Source organism: Neofelis nebulosa, chromosome 2, assembly GCF_028018385.1.
Source record: "Neofelis nebulosa isolate mNeoNeb1 chromosome 2, mNeoNeb1.pri, whole genome shotgun sequence".
NCBI classification, from domain to species: Eukaryota; Metazoa; Chordata; class Mammalia; order Carnivora; family Felidae; genus Neofelis; species Neofelis nebulosa.
This window is the reverse complement of record NC_080783.1, coordinates 25,410,875-25,435,728: the sequence shown is the minus strand read 5'-3', so window position 1 is coordinate 25,435,728 and position 24,854 is coordinate 25,410,875. Positions and strand designations below refer to the sequence as shown.

Genomic DNA, 24,854 nt, shown 5'->3' with positions numbered 1-24,854 from the left:
GAGTAACAGATATAAATTAAACACATACAAAAACATTAATAGGTATTCATACTGGTTTATTGCTTGTTGTTCTCTTGAACAAAAATAATAATGATCTTTTTAGTCATTTATTATTCTTTAAAACATATCATCAGATCACTGAGTCTTAAATTTGAAATGTGTTTTGAAGATAATCCAGTCATCCCTTCTCTCACTGTAGATACCCCTTTCACCATAGGTTGGGAAGGAGGTAATTGAAACTTTATCTGATTACTTCTACTAACAGAGAGATCATGACTTAGTGAAAACATCCCAATCTATTTTTACATGAATCCAAATATTAAATGTTTCTTCCTTCCTTATACAGTTAAGAGTGAAATTGGCCTTCCTGTCATTTTGGCCTTTGGCCTTTTTTTCCACGAAATTTTGAATGACAGAATAATCTAACTCCCTTTCTAAGTTACAAATCTTCAAAATTGTAAAGACAATTATTGTATCCCTTATTGGGGATGTCTTTCCTAAGCTATAAAATTCCCCACGTGTTTCCCAGATGGTGTGATTCTCTATTCGCCGTCTAGTTTCATTATACCTAAATTTGACCCAGAAATAAGCATAGTATTAACGTATGCAATCTGTACAAGACCAGCAAACACTCTTATTCTGGACACTGCATATTTGTTAAGGAGGGACAATGTGAAATAGTGTTTTGAAGCCCCACAACAAATTACTCCTGACAAAAGATTCTTTATCTAGGTTTCTTGGAACCTGTGGTATATATAGATGTAATATCCAGAGAATCCGTGATTGCTATGTATTCAATGTGAATACGAATACGTGTATGTTTTAAGGCAGAAAACATACAACTTACTTTAGATTATTTTGAGCTCATGACTCCCATGCATTTAAGAACCATTGACTCTTTAATATGCATTACTATTGAACTAGTTCTCCTCATACTGTGTGCACTGACTCTATGAAGCAAAGTATAAGAATTTGAATTTTAGGGGCACCTACGTGGCTCAGTCGGTTAAGCGTTTGACTTCAGCTCAGGTCATGATGTCGCAGTCCATGAGTTTGAGCCCTGTGTCGGGCTCTGTGCTGACAGCTCAGAGCCTGGAGCCTGCTTCTGATTCTGTGTCTCCCACTCTCTCTGCCCCTCCCTCACTCACACTCTGCCTCTCTCACTCTCGAAAAATGAATAAATGTTAAAAAAAAAAAGGAATTTGAAATTTATTTTCACTTACCAACATACAAACTGCAGATACAAGGAATACTTGATTTCATCATCTGAAAAGTAATCAATCTTTGCCAGCTTTATCTAATTCATAGCATAATTTATGTCTTCACCCAGGTAATCAATAAAATATTTGACCTAATGGGGCTATGAATAAAATTCTGTGAAACACTACCACAGTCACCCAGGTTGATGTTGGTATATAAATCAAAGATATTTGGTAAGGTTATTCTTAACAAGTCAGCATCAAAAAAATCTTAAATGCACCAAAATTTTTCATTCTCCTATCAACTGTAAAAACTTTGCAAATGCCTTGCCCAGATAAGAGATATGTTGTCTATAGAACTTTTTGATCCACCCATATAATAAACCTGTGGTTCTGATTTGTTTTAAATGAGCACATGTGAGTCTGATCACTCTTTCCTTACATAAGGAAAGTCACAACCATCTGTTTAATAACTCGTGACGTGGATATGGTTTGCCTTCATAGTCTGCATTAGAAAAATAATTAAAAAGTCATTCACACACTTAAAGCTTTCTGGCTCCTTTCCTGCTTTCTCTAATACTCCAGGAATTCTGGTTAAAGATCTAGGAGTACACTACAAATCTTTGGAATATAATTCACCTGAAGTCATTTAACGGACTAAGTATCAATCTATTTCAATGGCTTATTCATACACCTCTTCTGACCTTCCTAGTGTGAAGATGATCCTCCATAAGACAGAGGCAGCACTAACAGGAAATGCTTTCCATTGCTAGTTGCACATTACATAGCCTCAACTCAGTTTGCACTGTAGCTTTTGTGCAAATGTTATTTTCAAGTTTGTGCCAGGCTTCATCACTTGACCTTGATTTTATATGCTGTTTTCTTGTACATGTCCTTGATACACCAATAAGTCATGCAAAATGCCTGTGAAGTCCCAGTCTGGTAAGTCTTGGCAATATTGCTGACATCAAATTTACAGCCTTGTATTAACAATTCAAGCTCATTTTGCTCATTATCCATTCTCTAAGTATTATTATGAAGATATCGGCCCCCATAAATATTGTCTGTGACCTACCTGCTTCTATATATATGTATGTATGTGTATGTATTTATATATATGTATAGATATTTATATATACATATACATATATATGTATATGTATATATATATAACAGTATGTATTCACTATGTACTTATTCTGGGCACCTGCTCTGTAATAAATGTTGGCCTGGCTGGTTAAGAAACAAACATGAACAATACATAGTATCTATTCTTTAAGAATCATAGAGAAGAAAAATATGTACAAGTAACTACATTGCAATGGAATACATGAAATAGATGTTTTAGTCCTATGACAATATCCAGGACAGGACAAACATCTGGTGGGAGCAGAGAAGGAACTGGATAATGTGTAAGGACAGGATGGCATTTAAATTTCAAGTCCTGAATAGCATCACTAGAGGATGATCCCCCCCCCCCCAAAAAGATATTAAGCAAAGGGAATTGCAAGAGCTCAGACTGATGAATGTTTCAGAGAGGTTAAGATAAGAACTAGAAAATTATCTTTGGATTTGGTCACTGATTATTTCTAAGAGAGCAATTTAATTCTCTGGCTAGATAAATGAAAAGTATTTTTTAATTTTTGTGTGTGTATTGTTTTGTTTTTCCACTGCTGAATTATTATGACACGAGAAATTGTATACAGTGCTATAGTGGGCAATGCTACTATATAGTAGCATAATAGCATATACTGATATAGTTTAGTGAGCTTTGAATCCTAAACAGGACCTCTAGAGAATAATTTTTTCCAAAATATTTGAGCATCTTTCTCATGGTTATTCTTTTAAATCTATACCTATATGAATTTAAATATATGTATTATTTATTATTCATATACATAATATATATTATTCATTATTTATTGTTATATATATATATATATATATATATATATATATATATATACTCATTTCTGGAAGGAAAGGGCCACTTTCTGCCTCTTTTTTTGTGATTATGTTTAAGAAACTGGTACACTTGCATTTCTCTTTGGGGAGTGTGGTGGGTGCAATGTGATATTTTTCTAAATAGCCTTTAATCAAATAAAGGAATTTCCAGGCAAATGCATTTTGCTTGGTTCTCAAAAGATATAGGCTACTTACTCATCAAGACCCCAGGGTTTGATGAGCCATATGTTTTTAAGGAGATTAAAATCTGCTCTTGGATTCCATCTATATAGTTAACTATTCACTTCCAACATCCTTCTTTCTTTTCAAAATAAAATGATAAGAAGAAATCTGTCTTTTGTGTATTTTCCTACTCAAGAGTTCAAGTCCAAGTCCTGGAGATACAGCTCTGTTATTTTAACAGTATTATTTTTTCCACCATGACATACAGTTAAATTTGGTTGCTTTGACTGGTCTTCTCAGAAAGACACACTGCCACTAAATATTCTTTTCATATCTGTGTAGCTGCCTCTCTATTCCTTAGCAAGAGTTAAATGAGTACCACAACTCAATCCTGGGGAAGACACTATTGTAAATGGTTGTGTGAATCCATGGCACAGAAGATGTTCTTCTTCATCAGGCCTTTATCCAATGCAGTAAGTACTCATGCTGATAGCTGTTACAATTCCAATGGTGCATATTACCTTCTTTGTCTTTTCACACTAGTTTCTTTATCAGTAAGATCATTGCAAAGCTCATCTAGTTCTCACTAAGTAGGAGGCATCATTAAGATCTTACCATCCAGCAGACTTTGTACTAAACTAAATTCTTTACATATGTTAACTGACCTATGAGTTAACATTCACAACTCTACCAAGTAAGTACTTCTGTTAGCACCATTTTACAAATGAGGAGCCTGAATTTTAGAAAGGTTACCTGAACCAAAGTTAATTGGTGGAGGGAGGGTCCACACTTTTTTATATTGATATTGGTCCCATTACTTAAATTATGTTGATTTTCTGGATTTCTTCTTAGAGTCTAGCTTTCATTCCACTTCGTTCTCTTTAATAAACTGGAGCATAGAAAGTATTTCCCAAGCCCTTTACTCTCACCTCAGTAAGGGAGATCAGCATATATTTATAGCACATATAATTGGTGAATGCCTTAGGCAGAAAGACAAACACAGCATATGGCCTGCAGGTTGCTAGAATAGCTCCCCCAGTGCCTGACTGCTGGGGCATCAAAATGAAGCAGTGCTTTGCTTCCCCTAGACACTCTTCTCTAAAACAGTCAAGGAAAAATACCTCTTTGCTCTGGGATGCTGGGTGTGACACATTAGAATGGAAGAGAAGGGAGTAGGCACTCCTTGGATCCTGACTTCATCCCAATCTTTCTATTCCTTTCTCCTTTCCCAGTTAGTCTGACTCCATCCCCATGTAACTGTGATTCATAGGACTTGTTGAAGCTCTTTTTGTGGCTCTATCATATTTCTATGCCTTTGGGGACAAATATTAACTAAATGTTTTGCGCTAATTTGGGTGACTATACTACTAAATACTCAATATGACATGTAAGCCAAGGTGGGAAGGTTATCAGGTGAATAAGCTGTGCATTGGTTCTTCTAACAAGGAGAGAGACAGAGACAGAGAGAGAGACAGAGACACAGATAGGGAAACAGAGAGAGGTATCATTATGCCAGGGGACACAGCAAATTTTAAGTCTATGTTGAAAGTTTGCTAAACTCTGAAAATTAGAGGTAAATTAGTGTATTCGCCATTTATTTAGGGATAGTAATTAAAAATCATTTTACTAAATATAATCATTCATTTTTTCATCAAGTAAATGTAGGAGCCTCTTGTTCTCCTGCTCTTAATGCCCACAGATATTGCCTTTGTTTAGATCCTCATTTATTTCTCAAGCAGATGTTTAAATAGCCTCCTAAGGGTTGTCCCTGATGCCCTTTGTTTAGATGTTTGCAGTTTGGGCACCAGGTTAGAAAGAAACTAGCAAAAGATCTTAAATGCCCATATTTCAATGGCAACTTCCCTTCTGACCTCTGTGTGATTTAGATTAACACCTTGAATTTGCTTTCATAATTTGAATGTATAAAGAATTTGAATCCGGCTTTTATGCCTGCCAGTGATGTACATGTAAAGACACTTCGTTATGACCAGTATAAGTCTAATGATTCCACACCTATTTCCTCTATGCTCTAGGCCATGTTTGCTAAGATATAGATAAAACTTAACAGAATGACATCACTACAATTATATATTGGTGAAAATAGAAAAAAAAGTCAGAGGTTGTCCTGAAATTTTGTATTTTAAATTTTATTCCATCTACTTTAGGGAATTGGGAACATTATTTGATAGCTTTGACTAAGAATGGCCAAGGTAGTAAAACTTCTGTCTAGGTTTCTCCATTGTACTTAAATACAGGTTCCCCCTTTACACACACAAGAATGTGTTTTCAAGTGCTTTAGAATTATTAATGAACTGAACTCCCTCAGGAGTGACTCCTTTTAAATCCTGAAATCACAATCCTTTGAAGATATAAAGTACACTTAATTTAACTGCCTTATCTCACCCAAAGTAGAAGTTTTTTAAATTCATTCAGTCCCAACAGGGACGAACACCCAGGTAGTACTTTCCTGTTAAATACCTCTTGTTCAGAGAGGTAGAAAAGCAAACTGACAGTATAAGGAATCCATATTTTTTTTCCCCTGCCAGTGTTATATGTATTTGGGGGCTAGAAAAATTTAAGAACTTCCAATATAGCAATTTCTGTTGACAAGAAATTTAATTAAGTTGCGATGGGGTTGCTTTGCTGATAAAATTCCTGATTCTGGTAGTCCATCCAATGTTTTAACAGTTTATAAATTGATTATCAACCTTTCTTAGACTCACCAGGAGGGTAAACAAAACAAAACAAAAACACGACACTATCTCCAATGGCAGCAACATCAGTAGCTTTGAGAATACTCTTTCTGTGGGCTGCATTTTCAATCTTTATTGTGATTCTCCCTTGCCTACAATCCAATTTCTTTCAGACCCATATGGTGCCAATTTCTTGAAAGCTTATTGTAGTAATATTAAAAATCTCAATTTAAATATCAAATAAGCCCCCAAATCATAAGGAAATAAATCCATGTGGGCTCACAAAATTTCCCCTTCAGGCTTTGTGATTCTAGTTATTTGTTTCTTTGTTTCTTATGAGGAACAAATTGTTTTTAATGTTGCATTTTATAAAGGATTTAAAATGTGTGGGTGTCCCCAAAAGTATTTGATTTTTGTGACACTTTTTAAAACAATCATAACTTGAAAAATCTCAATATTTGAGCGATGATAATAAAAATTGCTTTGGGCTAAAACTCTGTATTCTGTATCACAGTCCATAGGAAAATTTTACAGCTAAGTAATAAACCTGGAAAATATAGGTTTATAATGGAAATGTTGACAGACTCTAGCAGGCACTGTTGTAATATCTTGAATCAGATTTAAAAGAAGTTTTCAATAACGTCTTTCCAAGCCAATCTTTTGGGGAATGCAAGTTAAAACATTTTTTTTTTCTTACTACCTCAGTGACTGATAAAAATGTGAGGAATTTGTGGCCAGATACCCCAGGGCACCTGTGAAAAAGATAATGGGCATTTGTAACTGGACAATAAGCATGGGGAGATTACTGTAAGAAATTACACTTAAAATCTCACTCCACAGAGACGTTTTGATATAATGATAGTCCATAGATTCATAAGGATCATACTGGTATGTTCTCAGCTAAAGGTAGTAATGGAATAAACTATCAGCCCACTTAATTATGTTTTAATAGCAAAAATTTATTGGAGGATAAGAATAGGAGTAACTGCAAAGATGGTGATTCTAGAAGTAATCAAGTCATTTTATTGATATACACAGGCGTGCTCTCCCACATTTGCCATAAAATTAAGGTACAAGTTACCTAACTCAGGTCAATTTGTATACTTTAAATTTTACTGTTTATGACAGGAAATAAGAAATATTTTCTTCAGTTATCTAAACAAGATGGAAAACTAGTTAGGCATGGGTACTATCAGTTTGGGGTCACTGCCTGTCCCTGTCCCTAGAGTTGTACAATACAGTGGCCCTGAGAGAAGCAGTATGTAGAAATGCTTAGGTCAGGCTGAGAGCAGACTATGCCAGAAACACACCTTCTTTGCCCATTAGCTACATGACCTTGAACAAGTTATGTAACTTCTAAGTCTCACTGTTTTCATGTAAAATGGGAATAATATGGACAATAAAAAGAGTGATAATAATACTAGCTAACATTATTGATTGTTATTCTATTGTTACTGCTGTGAACTGCCAATCTACGTGAAACCAAACTATGGCAAAACAACCTGTTCTACAAAAGATCCAATCACCTCCAGTCAAGGTTGGTTGCATACCAAGACAGGGGGCAATTCATGAAAATTTCACAACCCCACTAGGAAGGGACTTTGGCTGTACACTCTTGCTTTAGAGATTGCCATATATTCCTCCAGTCTGGAGTAGAAACTGAGTCATTGATGTTCTGGCTTGGTGCATTAAATCCTTAAATAGCCATCTGATTTTTTTTTTTTAATGTTTATTTTCTCTTGAGAGAGAGTGGGGAGGGGCACAGAGAGGGGGCACAGCTGCACAAGCTGTGAGCCCAGAGCCCAAGGTGGGGCTTGAGCTCAGGACTGTGAGATCATGACCTGAGCTGAAATCAAGAGTTGGCTGCTTAACTGACTGAGGCACCCAGGCTCCCCTAGCCATCTGAAATTTTTATTTTTTTTTAATTTATTTTTTTTATTTTAATTTTTTTTAATGTTTATTTTTGAGACAGAGAGAGACAGAGCATGAATGGGGGAGGGTCAGAGAGAGGGAGACACAGAATCTGAAACAGGCTCCAGGCTCTGAGCTGTCAGCACAGAGCCCGACGCGGGGCTCGAACTCAGGGACTGCGAGATCATGACCTGAGCCGAAGTCGGCCGCTTAACCGACTGAGCCACCCAGGTGCCCCCATCTGAAATTTTTAAAGCAACACATAAACCAGCACCCAGATTAAGAACAGTGCTGATATCACAAAAGCTACTCTGACCCATGTTAGTTATATTTTTATGGAATTCTTTAACCTTATATATGAATTAGCTAAAGGATATCATTTTATTTAGCACTTAATGTATCATTGGTAAAAGCTTTCTAAACTCTACTTCATTTTAGCATTATAACTTTGACAGTTTAATACATGATAGAAATAAGATGAAATTATGAGGGAATCATTCATTTTGTTTTAAAAAAAAACAATTCTAATTTTAAAGCTCAAGTCAGTCTTACATTTAATCTACAAGAGACTTCATAACAAAACCGTTGGCCTAAGCCTTATATACTACACTTTCTAAAAGAGCAGCCCCAATTAGTAAACTGTATTCATGGTAATGTACTTGCTTGGGGCGATAATCATCAGAGTCCCTAGTTCTGGTCCCTGCCAGTGAAAGTGCACCAGGAGTGGGTGATGTAGTATTGTAATTATACAATTAGCCTTGTCAAGGCATGCAGCATTGGGAATAGCAAGATCCTGAAGCTTAAAATGTGGCTAGCTGATATATGACTGTCATTAAGCTCATCCTTTGTTCACTTTGTGATGGGGTAGATACTGAGCTTAGGAAAAGGATTCTTAATGAAGGATAAAATCTTTGACCCATAACCATTCTTTTTCATGTGCTCATAACCACTCACCTCACCCTTCCTGTCCCCAACTGCACATGTATTCTGTTCCACTCTCACCTTAGCCCGATGAAAAATGACTAACATCTGCCCACAAGCTCTATTTAATCAATCAAATTTAGATGATAGAAAGTGAAATTTTATACAAATAGTGCTTAACCTATTACTTCTAATCATGACAATAATGGATCTCCCCACTCAATGCTCCTTTCCATATATACATACTAAATTGGATATTGTGAAATCTTGACTACATATAATTAATCTATATTTAAAATATAAATTCCTCACTAATACATTTACATTCAAGTTATTAAAATATCAGCTCTATGTAATACATGTATTTGTGTGTATTTATGTTTTTATACACACACAGATACAATATCATACAAGGTGTGTATATTTATTTCATTGCGTATAATACTAAATAGAATAATTCAAAATTTTGAATTTCCTCAGAAGATAGAAAAATCAGCACAAAGCCTTAACTGCTTTCTCTCATTTAGTCTGTCTTCATTATTAACCTAATTTTCTTCTCTTCTGGCTCCATGCCCTCTGGGTTTGATTGAGCTATCTTTCTTCTGTAGCCAGTGACCTGCTAAACCACTTTCCTATGGTAATTAGCAGGTGCGGAAGTAGGAGTGTAGATGTTCCCTCTAAGTAATTGCAAGAGGATCTAACACTACAATTTGATTGCTGGGTCCCTCCTAGGTCAAAAACTACACAGAACTCAGTTCTTCTTTATAGCCACTGTTCTAGAATTTATATGTGCCAATCTATAGAGGATATCCTTTGAAGTAATGCTAGAGGTAATACTAATGCTAGAGTCAGACTCAGCGTTCAGAGTATTATATATCCATTGTAATGTACTAAACATAGTGATTTAAAAAAAATGTTTGAAAAAATAAATTATTACAAATATAGATCACAGCAAGACTTAAGTACAATTAAAAGCAAAGAACTAGGAGGTTTATGTGGGTTACAAAGGGATGGCACAGGTCATCAAATAGTTCTATATCTTGATTGTAGTCGTGTACAATGAATCAACACGTGATAAACTTGCTTAGATCTACACATGCTCACAGGGTTCATGTAAAACTGGAAATATCTAAACAAGCTCTGTGGGTTGTACCTATGTCAAATTCCTAGTTGTAATATTGTGCTAGAGTTACACAAGATGCTATTGGTGGGGAAATTGGGTGAAGGAGACATGGAAATGCACTTTATTTTTTTTTGTAACTTTCTATGAATCTACAATTATTTCAAAATAAAAAGTGGGGCTTTTGTCGTTTTTTTGTTTGTTTGTTTGTTTTTTTATTTAATGCTATTTGGAGAAAGAATTTGGCAGGTGTAGAGGAAGTAAATTTTTGTTTTGCCTTCAGTCTCAATATGCTTTTTTTTTTTTTTCTGTTTCCAGCCAAACCATTTGACTTCATCCTTTGTCTCCTCCATGTGCAGCAAAAGACAAATCGTATCTCTCTAAATTACTGTAAGCATCTTGAAATCTGGGGGGAGGGTGATGGCATTACATGCATACATCTAAAAGATCATGAATATATATCACAACTTCCTTAGAGCAATGTTATAACACTCCTCTAAGGCAACAGTTTTAGAAACAAAAGCCACAGGGAGCCATAAAGTAGACACCCAGCCCTGCTACTTTGATTCTCCATTTGAGAAAATCACTGTGCTCCTAAAAGCTACTACAATACCAAGCTTCACAGAGTCACGACTAATAGATGTAATTGCTAACACTTTACACACATGAAGTACAATTTAATCTATTTGGGCTGGATAGCTTTCACTTTTCTGTCAAAAAAAAGTACCAGCCAATGCATACATTTACAGTCAAGAAATTAAGTTCTTTACTTTCTGGATGTGTATGGTAGCTGAATGAAAACCTCTGCCATTTATAGAATGGAGTAACTTCCAAGCTGAATTAGAGTTGCTCAGCATGCCAAACAAAGCCACAGGCAAAGCAAAAGGGAAACTTGCTATTTTATAGGTTCGACAAGAAACAACCTACATGACTCCTTCTCTAAGTGAGAGGCCTTCATATTTCATGCAAACCCCGGGAAACAATTAAGGCCTCATTGCAATTCTGGGACCTGTGTTCTAGAAACTGCATCAATAAACTTCATTTTCATCTAGCACATTCGAGATTCTCTCTTATCCCTTACTACCCCTTTTCTATCGCCCTCCTTTAAGGCAATGAGAATTTGGCACATAAATAAAAAGCATGAGGTCGTTTCCGGGAAGGGATAAACACAATTCAAATTCAGCCAGGTGCTTTATCACCAATTTGGGAGGTTGCAATGTTATTAGACATTCTGATATAAAGATGGAGAGGGAAAACTATCGTTGGAAAAGAGAGATTAGAAAAAAAAAACTCAGATGGTAAACTGAAAGCATAAAAGCACATAGAAGTAAAAATCTAGCTGGCTCTCATTTAATATTCTATAGGGGGCAAAAGTCCATAGCATCCTTTAAAAATTATCACAAAAAATATATAATTTTTAGATTAACTCTCTAATACGGTAGTAGTGATTTTCACTGAAATTGTAAACACAGAGTCCACAAATCTTACAGAGCGAAGGAAAGGGGTGCTTGCCTGCCAGCTGATGTAGGCTGGGGGATCTGGGATGCCAGGGTGATATATAGATTCAGATCATGGCTTTCTTACTATGAAAAATTATGTCCTCAAACAAACTCTGTCACCTGTTTAGGCTTCTCCATCTTCAACACAAGCTCATCAGATAGATGCTTTTAAAGCTAGTCTCTGTGAAGACCACGGGAGACTCATGGTCCCAAGGAGCCCTCTCAATGCCATCTGCTGCTGTAGTTACGCTTTGGTTTTATTTGTTTAGATTTTCAAGTAAGATTTCACTTGAAATAATTGCATTCTTTAATTTTTTTTAATCACTGAACTAGATAATCTTTCAGGGCTCCTTGCTATGGCATAATTTCAACAAATTCTGATATTAATTTTTGTTAAAGATTCACCACCTCCACACAGTAACTCTTCTGGGCTGGATCCTTTCCATGCAATTTTTCTATTGCTTTCTTTTATTTTTGTATACACAGCAAATTAAGACACCAGTTTGTGTTTTGTGCATGCTTCTTTAGAATAAATAGGAAAACGTGTATTTCTAATTTGGGCTCTTCATCTTTTTAAAAACATTTTTTTAAGGTGTTATTATCCATATTTGAGAGCGAGGAAGACAGAGCATGAGCAGGGGAGGGGCAGAGAGAGAATTTGAAGCAGGCTCCAAGCTCTCAGCACAGAACCCGATGCAGAGTTCAAACCGAAGTCTGATGCTTAACTGACTGAGTCACCCAGGTGCCCCGGGGCTATTCATCTTAAAGGAGTTTTTGCATTACAGGACCTAAAATTGCAATTCCAAGACAGCAGCACCCAGGAAAAAGTCTGTATTGGTTTTGTTGTTTGAGAAATTGACATTTCTTTCTTTTCTTTTTTGAATTTTTTTTAATGTTTATTTATTATTGAGAGACAGAGAGACACAGAGCGTGAGCAGGGGAGGGGTAGAGAGAGGGGGAGACACAGAATCTGAAATAGGCTCCAGGCTCTGAGCTGTCAGCACAGAACCCAACGTGGGGCTCGAACTCACAAACTGTGAGATCATGATCTGAGCCGAAGTTGGTCGCCCAACCAACTGAGCCACCCAGGCGCCCCTGACTTATTTCTATCTAGCTGTGGAGATGGGGTGGCATGTGGATAGGGTTGAAGATAACAACCTAGAGAAAAATGGTTAGGTTTTCCAAGACCAACAAGAAAAGAAGGTATCATGGTGACAATTTCAGAAGAGAGCTTAGAGTGAGGTGGGGGGAGGCTATGCTCCTACTCTCAGTCTGTACTCACAGAGATGCTAGGCTTCTCATGAGATGATATGTGGATGGATGCTGAGGACCTGGGGGACTGAACAGAATGAGGTAGAGATTTGTACAGACATAGCCAGTTGGCTTGATGGAGGAAGAGAATTCTGTGAAGCAGAGTTCAATCTTTTCAGTCACCCTATCAGCCCTGTCTAGATCAGCTGACAGCGTGCCAACCCCCCAATAGGTTAATGAGTCCAGCCAAGATCCTAGACCCACCCAGCAGACCTAAACTCATGAGAAATAAACAATTAAGTTATGTGCCAAATAAAAGAGAAAGAAAGGGACGCCTGGGTGGCTCAGTCGGTTAAGTGTCTAACTATTGATTTTGGTTCAGGTCATGATCTCACAGTTCACTAGATTGAGCCCCATGTTGGGCTCTGCCTTCACAGAGCAGAGCCTCCTTGAGATCCTCTCTCTTCCTCTCTCTCTGCCCCTGCCCACTTGTGCCCATGTTTGTGCTCTCTGTCTCAAAATAAATAAACTTTAAAAAATAAAAGAGAGAGAAAGAAAATGATTTGGAGGCCATTATGACTATGCAGAGATTGGAGAGCTCAGCTTCCATGGAGCTGAACAAGGAACACATTTATGTACCGATTATAAAGGTCAGAAAAGTGAAGACTGCCCCTGTCTGCCAAGAATCATATATCTCTCATCAGATGCTTCAATATCCCTATAAAAATCCTTGTGGGGGCTTCCCAATACATGATTAAAATGGAATTTCTAACCAACTTTGATAGGTGTGCACCAAACTGGAATAATTTTAATTTAGAAAAAAAATAATGTAATGTTCCTCTAATGTGTTATCGTAGATCAAATTCATTTTCATTTAACATGAGGAAATGATGGACAAACTTCTCTGGGGCACGTTTGTATTTTGTCCTGGAAAAAATATTTCAAGTGAACTCTTTAATTGTGCAAAATATAGCAATCTTCTGAAATGGATGGTCTTGAGAGCACTGCTCTATGTGATTTAAGAAAACAAAAACAAACCAACAAGAACAACAACAACAAAAAACAATGTCAATATTTATTGAGGGATACTACGTGTTAGGCAATATATTAACATACTGACACATTTTACTGTTTTATTTAATTGTTATAAACACTCTATGAGCTAAATATTATTATTCTAATGTTTAGATAAGTAAGTTCAGAGAGTTTAAAAAACTTGCCAAAAATTTTACAGTTACAGACTGGTAGTTGTCATTCGAAGCTAAATATTTATAAGTCCAAAATTCATTTTCCTTAACCATTATAATCATAGTAGGGTCTCAAAGGAAGTTTTCAATATTCATGAGTACAATACTAAATGAGTATGAATGATAAAAGAATATAATAAATGCGTACAAATGAAAAAATACATATATTCCTGTTCTGTAAAAACTTCTGATTTTTCAGATTAATATCAGTTTCTCCTATTTATTGATTAATTTAAATTTTAAAAACATAGGTTTGCTTCATTTTATGCAGACACAAGTATTCTCATTTAGCAAAATGGAAAATGGGTCTCCAGGTTCTCACAACTATGATTCAGAATTTAAACGCAGATTGTATTTCTCTACGGTTCATGTTCTTTCTGTTATACTATGCTGTCTTTCTGTAAAAGCCATGTCTAAATTAATTTTGATGCTAATAAATATTAAATAATGTATAATTTTACTAAATATTATAATAACTTTTTAAGCACTAAAGCTTCAGTAGTAAATGTGCAAAGTCAATCTACGATCTTATTTAACCTCACAACAGCTGGACAAATGGAGGCTGTTGCCCATTTTATAGATGAGGAAACAGATTTAGACACAGTAAGGAACTTGCCTAAGTCATACAGATGATAAGTGGTAGAACCAAAAGAGGAGCACAACACTACTTCCTTCTAAATTCTTCCCTAAAATACCAATGGATGGCACCGTTTCTCATCTCTCACCATATGTGGTGATGTTTTTTGTCTACTTGGTTTTTGTATCTACCTTCCCCAAGAGAATATAAAAGTCATGCCAGAGGGGCTTATGGTTGTTGCTCTTTCTTGAAACCTCTGATCTTGGGATGGTAACTACTACATCATAACTTGATATTATGTTAAATGAATAAATAAATGAATCTTTCCTAAAGACCACAGATATTCTCCCTTGTGATTTAAATCTCAAATGTCTAATGAAAACATAGATCTAAACAATAGACAGAGACTTTGAAAATATTCACTTATCAGGCTGCTTCTTTAGTGGGGAAAAATTGAATGATGTATCTTCATGAGATAATCAATGACTTGGAGATTATTTTTCATCCTTGGACTAGTTTGCAACGTGACCCTGGGAAAGTCACTGAAGGTATATACTCTGAATATAATTTTACCATTGACTCAGATTCATGCTACTGTATTTCTCTAAAGATCTAATGATAATTTATTGGAATATATAATGCATTTAAAGTTATATAATAGCAGTAAAAATGATACATTAAATAAGATATAAGATGTAAATGTAAATTATTAAGAAGATAAATATGTAGGCTGTCCTTGTCTTTCTCAAAATGTGGCTATATGACTAGAAAAAAATAATCTCTATTTTCATTTAAACTGGGAATTGTTATTAAATGAGGTTTGGCTATGCCACTAACACCATGGCTTCTAATTCTAATATGTCCCTTCTACTCCATCTTTGTAAAATATAATAATTTTGCTATGTCAAAACATACCTTCCAAATCTATTCATTCAATTGACATTCACAAACTTCTAAAAAGTGTTAAAAGTCATTATTATATTATTAAATATAATAAGTATCAATTATCTTTCTAGAAGGTTAGTAGTGTTCTGTTTCTTCTCTAGACTATTTACTATTTCAAAATTTTATATATTAGTATATATATATAATACATTTATATAATATATACAATACACATATATAATGTATACATGTATAGTGACTGAGGTCGTATCTGCATATAGACTTTGGCCTTGACCACAAACAAAGCAGAAATTTTGGTGCCCAGTTCATGCATTTAATTGACATCAGACATTCAGATTTGAATCTAATTTTATTTATAAAGAGAAAATGGCTGGATCCAATGGTAAAATTACAGTTTTCCTATCACTCTGTGTAGCTACTGTGAGCAGAAAAATGGAAAAGAGGAAAGAAAGAAAGAAAATGAAGATTCTGCTCATGTAACACATTCAAGCCCGAAGACTTTGTATCTGTGTGTGGAAGAGGAATTAATTTCTTAACACAGAAATCTACTCTTTTCCATCATTGTGAACTGTTTTTGAACTGAGAGAGGTTCTTCTCTCCACTTTGTGCCTCACACTAACTCCTACTCTGGCACAAAGTATAAATTAAACTAAGGTACACAGATGATACTTTTTAATGGCCACAAAAAGTCAGGTTTCACAGTAGAATTCTCATTAGCTTCAAACAGGAATATGATATGACATGAAAAGTAAATCAGGGATAAAGTAGAGTGTGAAATTTAAAAAAAACCTACAGTTTAATTAAGAAAATATATTAAATTAACCTAAAATTATACTGACCTTTAAATGATACAGTGTTCTTCAAAAACATAAATGATGGAATCAATATATTTATAAAAATACAACTTAAAGAGTCTTAGAGGCAAAAATCTAAATTATTTTGCTTAAACATATTAGGTCAATTTTTTATTCTTTAAAATATTGAGTGACTTTTATTTCTATTTTCTTTCAGAATAATTTTAAGGATGGTACAATTTATGAATTAATCAGGCAATGAATTATCTTGTAGTTTATAGTGGACCACTGACATGTGTTTTTAGAATCATCTCTTTAACTAGTTTCAGTGGTAAACTACTGGAAAAAAAAGCCCTTGAGACCCTACATCTGAATTGAACTGAAATTTAGAATACAGTAGCAACATCAACAAAAATATTTCAAATAAGCTTTTCTTTAGAAAGTAGTCAGGAGCTAAAATTTGTGCAGCAACAGGAAGTCAAACCAATGTTAACCTTTTCTAGCTTGAGATTGAAAAGTTAGAATTTTCTCTTTATTCCTCTTCAATAGCGGACTATCTTATTCAAAATACCCCAAAACTCAACTCTTTGCCAGTTCCCTGATAGTTTCCCATGTTTTCAATATTACCAATAATCCAATTTTCTAACATGAAAATTAGAGGTCACAATAACAGCAAATACAGGACAGCATCTTAGGAATCTGTGCAAGAAAACACACGAGGATAGGGGACTCAGGTCCTTTTTTCCAAAAATAAGAAATACTAAATATTAAACATAGGATTCTCTCCTCCTATCCCCAGCATCATCTAAGAACAAATGCTAAGTCTTTTATAGCTGAGATTCAAAAATAGAATATTTTTAAAATAACATCATTAAGGCATTCTAACTATGAATGTAAGTGCCTTTCCTTATTGCCTTCATATCAAATATATTCAAAATAACACAGAATGCACATTCTTACTGTATGCTACACAGTGTTTTAAGCAGAGAATATTACCTTAGTCTCATAATTACTCCATTAAATAACTACTTTTATTATCCCCATTTTCAGGAGACTCAAGAGATTAACTTATTTAAGGCCACACAGCTGACAAGTGGTGGGTCTGGAAATAGAACCCATTCAGACTGGTTCTAGAGTCTGTATGCTCAACACAAGATAGTGCCAAATTACCCATTTTAAATTCCTAATTTTGTGGCTTCTGGATGGCTCAGTCAGTTAAGCGCCCAACTCTTGACTTCTGGCTCAGGCTGTGACTTCACAGTTCATGGGTTTAAGTCCCACACTCAGGTCCTGGGCTGAAGGCTCAGAGCCTGTTTGGGATTCTCTGTCTCTCTCTCTCTCTCTCTCTCTCTCTGTCTCTCTCTGTCTCTCTCTCTCTCTCTCTCTCTCACTCTGTATCTGCACCCCCTCCTTATGTGCACTTTCTCTCAAAACAAATGAATAAACTTATTTTTTTTAAATCCTAATTTATAGTGGTACTTGTGATCAGTATCTACACTGCATAATTGTTCACAGAACAGTTGAGCTTGCTTTATCAAAATAACTTATAATTAAAACATTGGTTCAAAAAAATCCCCCAAAGTTGAAAGACTATCTAGTTCTTTCCCAGAAAATGAAACATACATGCTGATGAGAAGGCAATAAAAAAAATTCTCATGAAGACAATGAAAAGTATTATTCATGATAGAACCTTTTCTTTTATGGGATTAATGATGAGACACCACTGTCTCATGGTGTCAGATGTCTTGCTCCTCGATGCTTTCCATATTCAGAAGTGCTGTTGAGGACAGCAAGGGGCTTTAAGCTGCAGTGATGTGTATGTGTTTGGAGAGGCAGGTGCTGAATGGCTTAAAGACCTTGCTCAGGCACCAGAGTTCCCTGGTTAGAACACAGGCATTTCAACCTACCGTTTTGTCCATTAGGAGTTAACTTCCCCTATTTTCCTCATCTATAAATTGGGAGAATAATGACCCATACCTACTAGAGTTTCAGTAAATATTCAATAGCACAATGTGCCTAAAGCACCAAGCAGATACCAAGTGTATAAGACATGCTTTATCCACATAGACTCAGTCATTATTGGTGTTACCAGGAAGTTCCATCATTCTAAACTCACATACACTTTTTAGAGTCTGCTAAGTTGTCTTAAAAACTGCTTGCCCAACATGTTAGCAACAAGTATGAAAGAAGGGATTCTCATCATTATTTCTATCCTGGATTCATAAAGCACCAGGAAGGCATATGGTATTATATAAACATTAAATAATAATATATCCTGCTCTGCTTCCAAATTAAATCAAGTTCCAAATACAGTATTTGCAAAGTTAATATGGCTACCTATAAGAGTCAAACAATTTTGGTGTTTAAATTTCTGTCTCCTATGACATAAGGTTTTGTAGAATGACATACCAAAGGAAAAATGGAAATAAAACTGGGAATAGGGGTAAAATTTGTTAAAAATATTTTCTCCCTTATATACAAAAACACAGATTAGTTGTTCAACTATTTATGTGTTAGCTGTGTGCATTTAATCAAGTAACTTACATTCTCTGCGATTTTATCTGTGAAATGAAAATCATGATACTTACTTCATAGGTTTGTGATGAGACAAATTAATTAATGAATAAAATATAGAGTAGTGGTTTGCACAGAGTAAGAGCTGCTTGATGTTAGCTATAATTATTATTTTCCTATGTATTGTTGTATTTTCTACAGGTATGTTATAACACAAATATAGATAAGTTACTTTACAGTTTTACCCCCAACCCCCCCAACTTTATCAGTGAAAAAAACAAAGTGGGTATTGAAGTAATTATGATGCTATCTTACTTTCCTGAGCCACTCTTGGTAAGAATTAAAAGCAAAGAAGACAAAGCCTCTAAGTTACTGGAATAACTATTTGTGAAATACTTGTGTTTACTCAGACCATATTACTCATATTTTACAGAAATTTTTAAAACAATTCTCTGTTTTGAGGCTTTCAACCTATACGTAATAAAAACAAATTGCTTTTAAGCACTTCATGTTCTAGGAGCTGAGCCAAGGAAGTTGCATTGGACTATTTTATTTAATCTTTGCAAGCCACTATGAGTAAGTATATTAATTTTTTATTGCTGTATCTAATTACCACAGATTTAATGGCTTACAACAATACAAATTTATTTTCTTACAGTTGTGGATGTCAGAAGTCCTGAATTGGTTTGTAAACTGGAATAAAATCAAGATGTGGCAGGCCTGAACATTGTAGGGAGAATCTATTTCCTTTCTAGAGGTAGATTCTATTTTCCAGCATGTGGTCCCCTTCCCTGTCTTCAAAGCACATCATTCCAGCTTTGCTCCCATCTTTATATCTTCACTTACTCTGATCCTTCTGCCTCCCACTTATAAGAATTCTTAGATTACATTGGGCCCACCTTGGTGATCCAGGATAATCTCTTCATCTCAAAATCCTTAATTTAATAACATTCACAATTCCCTTCTAACATGTGAAGTAACATATTCACAGATGCCGTGGATGGGATATAACATATTTCAGGGTAGGGAGTTTCAGCCTACCAGAAGTAGATACAATTATGCTCATTTTGCAAATAAGAAAAAAAGGTAGTACTGAGAACAAACTGAGGGCTGATGGGGGGTGGGAGGGAGGGGAGGGTGGGTGATGGGTATTGAAGAGGGCACCTGTTGGGATGAGCACTGGATGTTGTATGGAAACCAATTGACAATAAATTTCATATATTTTTTAAAAAAGTGGGTACCATCATATTAATGCAGGTCCTTCAGATCCTAATGCTGTTTCCACTATACAATTGTGCCCCCAAAGTAGAAAAAAAAAGATGAAGGAAGGGTTCTCTCTTTATGGGTTTTTCCCATAATGATTTTTTCAAATTCTTCATGAGTTAAAAGTATTTATTAAATGTTTATTGAATGGCTACTATACCAATTTTCGGTGCTGGGAAGAAATATGAATCAGACTGAGTCAGTAGCTAGGTCATTACAAATATTCCCATATATTTAAATACTCAAAACTCTTCACTCTATATTGAGAGTCGCAACCAAATTCAACCACCTAGTCGAAAGCTCCGGTTTCATGTTGTATAAACCTTTGCAATTTGCCATGTCTGGAACTGAACTCTCAATTTTTTTTCTACAATTATGTTCAAATCTCAGCCTTCACCAGCTCAGGAAAGAGCACCACCATACACCCCAACAACTTATATTCAGAAGCCTATATTTATCTAAAAATATATATCTTAATCCTATTTACTTCTCCTTACTTTCATTACCCCCAGACTTCTGACTGGTATCTTCATTTTCATTTTTGGATTGCCTTGATTTCAGCTCCATATATAAACTGGTAATGTCCCATTAGAACGTAAAATACTTCAATATCTACTGTTTTTATAATAAAATGCAAACCTTTCATGCTACACAGGGTTATCACATCCCTTGTTCTGTTTAACACATTTGTGTGTCTGTTGCCTTCGCGTAACTAGTGATAGAGCCTTCTTTCACTCTTAAAAATGTTCCAGCTGGATGATACATTACATGGTCACCATATCTATACAGCTCTTGTGGAATCTTTCCTCTGCCTAAATTTTCATCCCATAGCCAAATATTCTCCCTCAGGATTCAATGGTGTCTACCTTAAGTGTGCTCTGTAATTATTTTTCATCAAAATGTGAACCCAAGCATTAAGTATAATACTATACTTAATTGTTTTATCTGTTGGCTATTCTGGCTATTAGGGTATACAAAGACAACCAGGCCCATGTCCACGTTGTTTGCCCCTAGACAATTCAGGCAGCATAGTACCTGATACATGGAAGGTGTCTATAGATGTTTATTAAAAGATTAATGACTAAAGAAACTTGCCATACAGTCAATCATATAAACTACATAGTATAAAACTTGAATAATAAAAATGTGTTCAAGATACCAATGACCAAACAAATGCAGAAATTGCTTCTGTTTGGAGAAAAAGGTTGAGTAGGGAAGGTTCTGTAAGCAGAGGAACCCAATCAGCATTGATGGATGAAAGGACCATCATATGTGATCAAGAAGCTATGAGGAAAGATTTCTAAGCAGAAAGGATGGCATTCACAAAGGCAAAATGGTTTAAAACAGTGCAATTATTCAGGGAACTCAAAGTAGTTTCTATTATTAGAGTGTACAGCTTTGCATAAATGATATATTGATGTCATGAATCTCTAAGGACAAAACCTAAATTATGAAGAATACTGTGGGAAACAGAAAACAGCAAAGAAATTTGAAACTTAGTTTTATTCTCATTTATACTGCTAGAATGATTTGAGAATTTCTATTGCATGTTTAGCTCACCTTATAATTTATTGGAGTTCTTAGGTAAGTAAATCAATTTTTGAAGAGTTGTGTTTCAAACTTCATTACTGTAAAAAATTCTCTAAGTTGTCAGTTCAACATGTAATAGTAACAAAAATATAATACATGGTCCATAATGAAACTATAATGGAATTTATGGTATGAAAACTAAACTGGACTTTCCCTTTAGATAATTTTTGGAATTTTAAGAATTACTTCAAATTTCTACTCTAGGAAATGAATTTTTATTCATTCATAGGCTGTAAAAAGAAATAGACTAGAATTACTAAATTAACACTTTGGCATCTATCTAATACAAACGCAAAGACGAACACATCTATAGAATTAACTGAACATTAGGTCAATTTGTGATGTAAATAGAGGTTTAAACAGAGAATTAAAACTCATTTCACATCTATTTATCCTGGAGAAAATTTTCAAGAAATATTCTTGGTATAGGTGATCATAAATGGGTTATTTGAATGTAAAACATGGACACCAGAAATTTCACACCAGTGGACTGCAAGGCATAAATGCTTTTTTTCGTTTCTAGAACACTTCAGCAGCTTGAGCCAAGATTTAAATTTGGAGAAGTCACATAAAAAAGAAAAATCCAGAATTTTGGCCCCTTGGAAACACTGGAAGAACACATAATAATGGTGGAAAAAACCGTAGTCCTTTCAGAGGGCAATGGTGTTCTCTAGGTCACCACAGAGCCCCCACCCCATCACCTCAGGTCCTGAGATCCATGCCACTTCCTTATGCATGTTACATGCCCGAGACGGTGTGCCAGGCTGAAAAACCCCAACCATTAAAGACTAACTGAGAATTATCAAAATGTCTAGGAGGATATTTAGAACTTGATCATTTCTAATATTGAGAATTAAATGTACATACTATCTTAATAAAGTTGTCTATAATGGGATAATTCTTATATTCAATCTTTTCTTTCTTGGATTTTGTTTGTTAATTAAACTATATCAAAACAAACGAAAAGCTAAACAAATTTGGTAGAACATTTTTTTCCTTCTGATCAGTAATCTATTTGTTTTGGCATCTGGTTAACATAACACAAATAGCAGTAAAAATTCCCCAAATATATAAGTATACCATGTGTTTGATCTGTGATTTGAATGCAAATACTTCCCTACATCTTTCAATATAGCATAAGTAATTTGTTTTATTTAAATATACTGAAAGACTTGACATATTTTCAGTATCCATACTCTTCTAGATTAGGAGATAAGAGAGGAGAGTCATTGCCATCAAAAGTGATGGGAACTTACCTTAGCTATTTGGACACACCAGTTAAGCAGTAGCTGGGATCCAATGTTATCCTTATGTTCATGGACATAATCCAACAGGCAGCCATGGGGCATAAGCTGTGTAACCAGTTGAATGGTTGGGCTCAGACACACACCCAATAACCGGACTAAGTGTGGATGGTCCATACTTGCCATGATCAAAGCTTCCTATTAAAAAAAAAAAATTTAATGTAATTTCAACTCAAATTCCTTTATAGCACTCACTATATTAATGGTGCTGATAATAATTTTGAAAACGTACTCTCATTCAATGGAATCCATTAAAAATGAAAAGGCATTATTGCAGCTATTATATTTTTAAAGTGACTTAATTCAAGTAAATTTAAGTGAAAAAACAAGGACTATACATTTATTAAGACGGACAATGTTATAAAATTAAATGAATATAAAATTACTATTAGTGTTTTATCTTTTGTAGTATGAACAATATTTGATTTTATTTACTGCTAAGTAAGTTGATATTGAATCTTGACTTATACCATGGGTTTTTAACTTTTGATCTTGGTTCTGGAGTACAATAATCCATACAAATGTAATTATTTGTACATAGTACAAGGCGAACCAAAGGTAAGTCATCTGTTATTAGTGTGGAGTCAGATAGAATACACAGGTATAATTTAATAAATTATAAATATCAAAACTTAAACAATTACAAGCACTATGCCCATTGGGGATTTATGTAGAAAAATAAACCTTTAAATTTGCTCCATACATTTGCCTTTATTCAATTCTACTTCATTTCCAAATTTATAAGTCGTGTATTAGTTATAGAATCATAAAATATAATAGCTGAGTGAGACCATGAAAACTTGTCTACTCCAACTTTATCATTTCATGAAATGAGAAAATAGCTCTAATTTCTTTATCATAATCATGTCATTCTTGTTTAATGAAGATTGGACATATGATAGTCATTTAGTGCATCTTAAAGTTACTCTCCAATAAAGTTATTTTAAGTATCTTTACTATAATTTAAAACAAATAGGACCTTCCATGCATGTGCACACACACTTGCACACACACACACAAGGGGGATGGCACAGATGTGACAATTTATTATCAATTAGTGTACCTACTTTGAGGCTATGAGAATGTTTATATTAGCATTCTTGTATATCTTCTGTGCCTTTGAAATTTTTCAAGACTAAAAATGGAGGACAGAAAGATCTACTGATCTATTATTTAAGATGACATGGAAAATCGAATAAACAAATTATTTCCATTCCCTCTCATTTCCACTACATTAACAATAAGGGCATTAATAAAGAGGCAGAAACCAACAATCATAGAAAGGAGGCAATAAAGATAGAATACAGAGTAGAATGTGGCTTAATAGTAGTAACTAAATTAACAGACATAAGACATCCGAAGCTTAATGTAGCAGGTAGGGAAACTGAGAAGAAATCCAATTTACACCACATGTGTCACCACCGAAGGCTCAAGTAGTGTTAGTGCCTCAAATCTGTGCAAATGGAACAGGGAGGAGAAACTGACTTCAGTAGGACCGTTTCAAAGTGTATTTTGGAGGCACTTAAGATGGCAGATCTCCTCCTCTCTTTCGTCTTTGGGAGAAGCTAAATCAAAAGGATTGTGGACTATGGCTATTAGGCAAAATAGAAAGAGAAGTACTCTGGTGAAAATAATAAGATTATGTAAATTTATATATAGGGAAAATTGGGGCCGCTTCTACTTCCTCTTCCCAAATGGAGCTGTGACTTCGAAATTCTGAAACTTAAATTGTTTAAACCTCAAATTCCAAAGCCAGCAAAAATTCAACCAAGGGAGTGGATATACACACATGTTCAGCCATGCTTGTTCTTAAAGAAACTTCTCTCAGATGCCTCCTTTCTCTGTTAGCTGTGCTCACTAAATAAGAGGGAGCAATTATAAGAGTACATTGAATTGAGGAAACAGAATGACGACAGTGAAGGGATATTCCAGAATAAA

The 24,854-nt window shown here is 35.0% G+C and overlaps 1 protein-coding gene across 6 annotated transcripts in view; it reads right to left on the bottom strand.

Annotated features, from left to right (window-relative positions):
- Window positions 1-24,854, bottom strand: part of ERBB4 (erb-b2 receptor tyrosine kinase 4) — a 1,148,410-nt gene that overhangs the window by 145,256 nt on the left and 978,300 nt on the right. For all 6 annotated transcript variants that reach the window (XM_058706132.1, XM_058706147.1, XM_058706154.1 and 3 more), the window contains one exon: window positions 22,869-23,054. In XM_058706132.1, coding sequence (XP_058562115.1) covers window positions 22,869-23,054 — 186 coding nt within the window. The remainder of the gene's footprint in view (window positions 1-22,868; window positions 23,055-24,854) is intronic.